Source organism: Littorina saxatilis, unplaced genomic scaffold (assembly GCF_037325665.1).
Source record: "Littorina saxatilis isolate snail1 unplaced genomic scaffold, US_GU_Lsax_2.0 scaffold_2837, whole genome shotgun sequence".
Lineage (NCBI taxonomy): Eukaryota > Metazoa > Mollusca > Gastropoda > Littorinimorpha > Littorinidae > Littorina > Littorina saxatilis.
Window position 1 is genome coordinate 9,271 of NW_027127548.1, and position 3,510 is coordinate 12,780.

A 3,510-nucleotide genomic window follows, 5' to 3' on the forward strand; every position below is an offset into this window, starting at 1 on the left:
AGATGGGAATTCGTCAAACAAATCTCTGTCAGTATTGTAACGAAACCGACTTCATCGAGCACTTTTTTTGGCAGTGTAGAGCAGTGCAACCCATATGGCAGGAATGTCAAGGGTACATATTTAAATATACAGGCAAAAATATAAAGTTAAGCTGCGAAGAGGCTCTTTTTGGGTATTTCACACGTGATATCCCCAGAGAGAAAACCTTCATAATTAATCACCTTATATTGATATCGAAAATGTGCGTAAGCCAGTTTAAGTACGGAAATCCAAAAACTAACATGAAGATCTTATTTCAGAACCAAGCTCGACTTCGAAATCTCTAGTAAAATTGAACTGTGTATAAGAATATAGATAACTAGTAGTATTGGGCTGTTAATGTAAAGTTATTTATATATGCGCTGTATGATGTTGTGCTGAAAACTAGTACTGTAATTGGATTAATTAACTTGTTATGTATTGTCCCGCTGAAAATGTATTATATAACAGAATTATGGGAACAACAACAACAACAGCACACACACACACACACACACGCACACACACACACACACATATGCACATACACGCAAACATTAGTTAAATTGTTGTTGAATTAAAAAGTAATTTAATGGAAATGTAACCTGTAATGTAAAAGAAAACAAAATTAAAATCTCATTAAAAAAATTAAAAAAAGACCAATGAAGAAGGATATGCTCACCGCCCAAAAAAGAAAAATAAAAAACCAAAGAGGCAAAAAAAGATGGGTTGAAGCAGCCTTGCATGCAACTGAGGTCAAAAAAAAAAAAAAAAAAAAAAAAAAAAAACTTGTTTTGACAGGACTAAAAAGTTCACCTGCATTCTCGTCCAAACATAAATATTGTGTTTACAAAATATAATATCGGTACTTTTCCACAAAGTACAAATAAGTCAACTACATGCAACACACAAAACTGAACCAAAGTTCAGCAACGGCAGCGTTTCCTAACAATAACAAATTCCAAACAAGCACGCAGACGGAAGAGAAATAGAGAATACTACATGGCTTGCTGTGTCGTACCAGATTTACACGAGTTGTTTTTTTTAAATATTGAACTGCGAGCGAAAGCGAGCTGTTCACTATTTGAAAAAGCAACGAGTGTAAATCTGGTACGACACAGCAAGCCATGTAGTATTCTGTTTATCCCACTTACTGTATTTACGTGTATTTTACTGAAAATGTCTTGCAGACGAGGCAGCTAAATTGAAGACGCTTGTTTTGGAACCTCGATCTCTTCTAAAGCCTCGTGCAATCTATTACGTCAAAGCAAAGAAACGTCACTCTGAAAGTGTGGCGTGACGTGTTATAGTTCTAATAATTCATCGAGGGCAATTAGCGAGCGCAATTTTTGTTTCTATAATGACGTTTGTCTCGGTGACTTTGGCATCATAAGCAGTGAAAAAACAGGTTCCTGCCAGACTTGCTTGACATGACCTCATTTACATGATATACACACGTGTGATTTGAACGCTTATTATCTCACGGGTGTCTCTCTCACGTATGTAGGATAAAGAAAGTTATCAAGAAAGAGAGAGAGAGCGAGTGATAGGGTGATAAGTTTACAGTAGGCGACATCACAATAAAAATAAAAACCCTTCCGAAATAGTACCCGCTGATGGGACACACACAAAAAAAGTCTGATCTCCTTAAGATAAAGAGAAAAAAACAAAAACAAAAACAAAAACACATACATATTAGGCTTACGCAATAACACCTGCACGCTTTTTTTGATCATGCAATTGTCAAGCCAGCAAATCAGCATGGCATACTGAGAGGGTGAGTGGTGCATTGCCCTTCGACAACATTTTCAGTACAGGCAATCTATCTACTTTCCACTAAATTATCTAGCAAACGATCAAAACATTCGTACAGTATAAGCCGTTACATGTATCAATGCGTCGATTTTGACAAAAGCTTAAAACAGTTATTATTTTAAAACATCACACAAAAATCAAAAGTCCGTGGAACTTGTATAGTCTGTGCAAATATGTAAAGTACACAGAATGTATATAGGCCTCAGAAGCAAATGTCCTCAAGCGCTCTTCGTTGGATAGTTGAAATCGACCAGAATCTTTGACGTGTATTTTTCGCTCAAGTATTTTCTGGAAGAAAGACAAAGATTACAGTCACAAATGGGGATCTTCCAGTCCGATGACTCGACATCAGAATAATTACGGAGAAGTAAGTAAATAAATAAATAAATAAATAAATGAATCAATAAATATATAACTAAATTAATTAATAAATAGATAAATAAATAAATTAATAAACAAATAAAAAAATAAAAATAAATAAAAAAAATAATTGAATAAAAAAAATAGAAAAAATAAACAAGTAAACAATACACACATAGCTACAGATATACGACGAAAGAGTTAATCAATCGATCAACCGATCAGTCATTTAAATGATCAATCAATCCATGAGCTGAAAGAACGAATGAATGAGTGTGTGAATGAATGAATGAATGAGTGAGTGAATTAATGAGTGAGTGAGTGAATGAATGAATAAATGAATGAATGAGTGAGTGAATTAATGAGTGAGTGAATGAATGAATGAATGAATGAATGAATGAGTGAATGAATGAATGAATGAATAAATGAATGAATGAATAAGTGAGTGAATGAATGAGTGAGTGAATGAATGAATGAATGAATGAGTGAGTGAATTAATGAGGGAGTGAATTAATGAGTGAGTGAATTAATGAATGAATGAATTAATGAATGAATGAGTGAGTGAATGAATGAATGAATGAATGAATGAATGAAGGAATGAAGGAATGAAGGAATGAAGGAAGGAAGGAAGGAAGGAAGGAAGGAAGGAATGAAGGAATGAAGGAAGAAAGGAAGGAAGGAAGGAAGGAAGGAAGGAAGGAATGCACGTACATTTTAAAGGACACTTACCGGTATTTTACCTGAGCGCGGTCAAAGAGTCGCCTGGACCCTCTGTACTTGTCCTGGTCTTTTTTCTCGTCAGAGAAGTAGACGACTTCCTTGATGCCCGACTGCACGATCAACTTGGCGCATTCGTTGCACGGAAAGAGCCCCGTGTACATGGTGCACCCTCGGAGGTCTGCTTCATTTTTGTTAACTATGGCGTTCAACTCAGCATGGCACACTATCACACATGAAAAGAAAAACGAAAATATGTCAACAACATTTTCTCCATTTTTGCTCACGTCAGTTTGGTCAGTTTTAGAGACAAAAGACTTTGGAGACAGCAGAAAAGTGTTAAGTATTGACTCAAAATCAAAAAACAAGAAAGGTAGGTTGTTGGAACGTTTGTTATTGACAAAACAATACATTCACAAATATATCGAACGTTGGCAGTCTCTTTGTTTTTGGATTTATTGACTCAAAGACCCTGTAGTAGCGCAAAAGACTAGATGTTCACTCCAGTTTTGATTCAACGATATTGTATCTTAAAAAAGACTCACTCAACGCTTACTTTGAAGACACAGTCGTTGCTAAATAATAGCTGTTCACACACAC

General features: G+C 35.4%; 1 protein-coding gene across 1 annotated transcript; it reads right to left on the reverse strand.

Moving 5' to 3' along the window:
* Positions 1-732: 732 nt before the first annotated feature.
* LOC138955971 (deoxycytidylate deaminase-like) lies at positions 733-3,136 on the reverse strand (the record flags this gene model as incomplete). Its single annotated transcript, XM_070327457.1, is given in 2 exon segments — positions 733-2,121; positions 2,923-3,136. Coding segments are annotated over 2 exon segments (284 nt in total), but the record flags the coding sequence as incomplete, so codon positions are not given.
* Between the last annotated feature and the right edge of the window lie 374 nt (positions 3,137-3,510).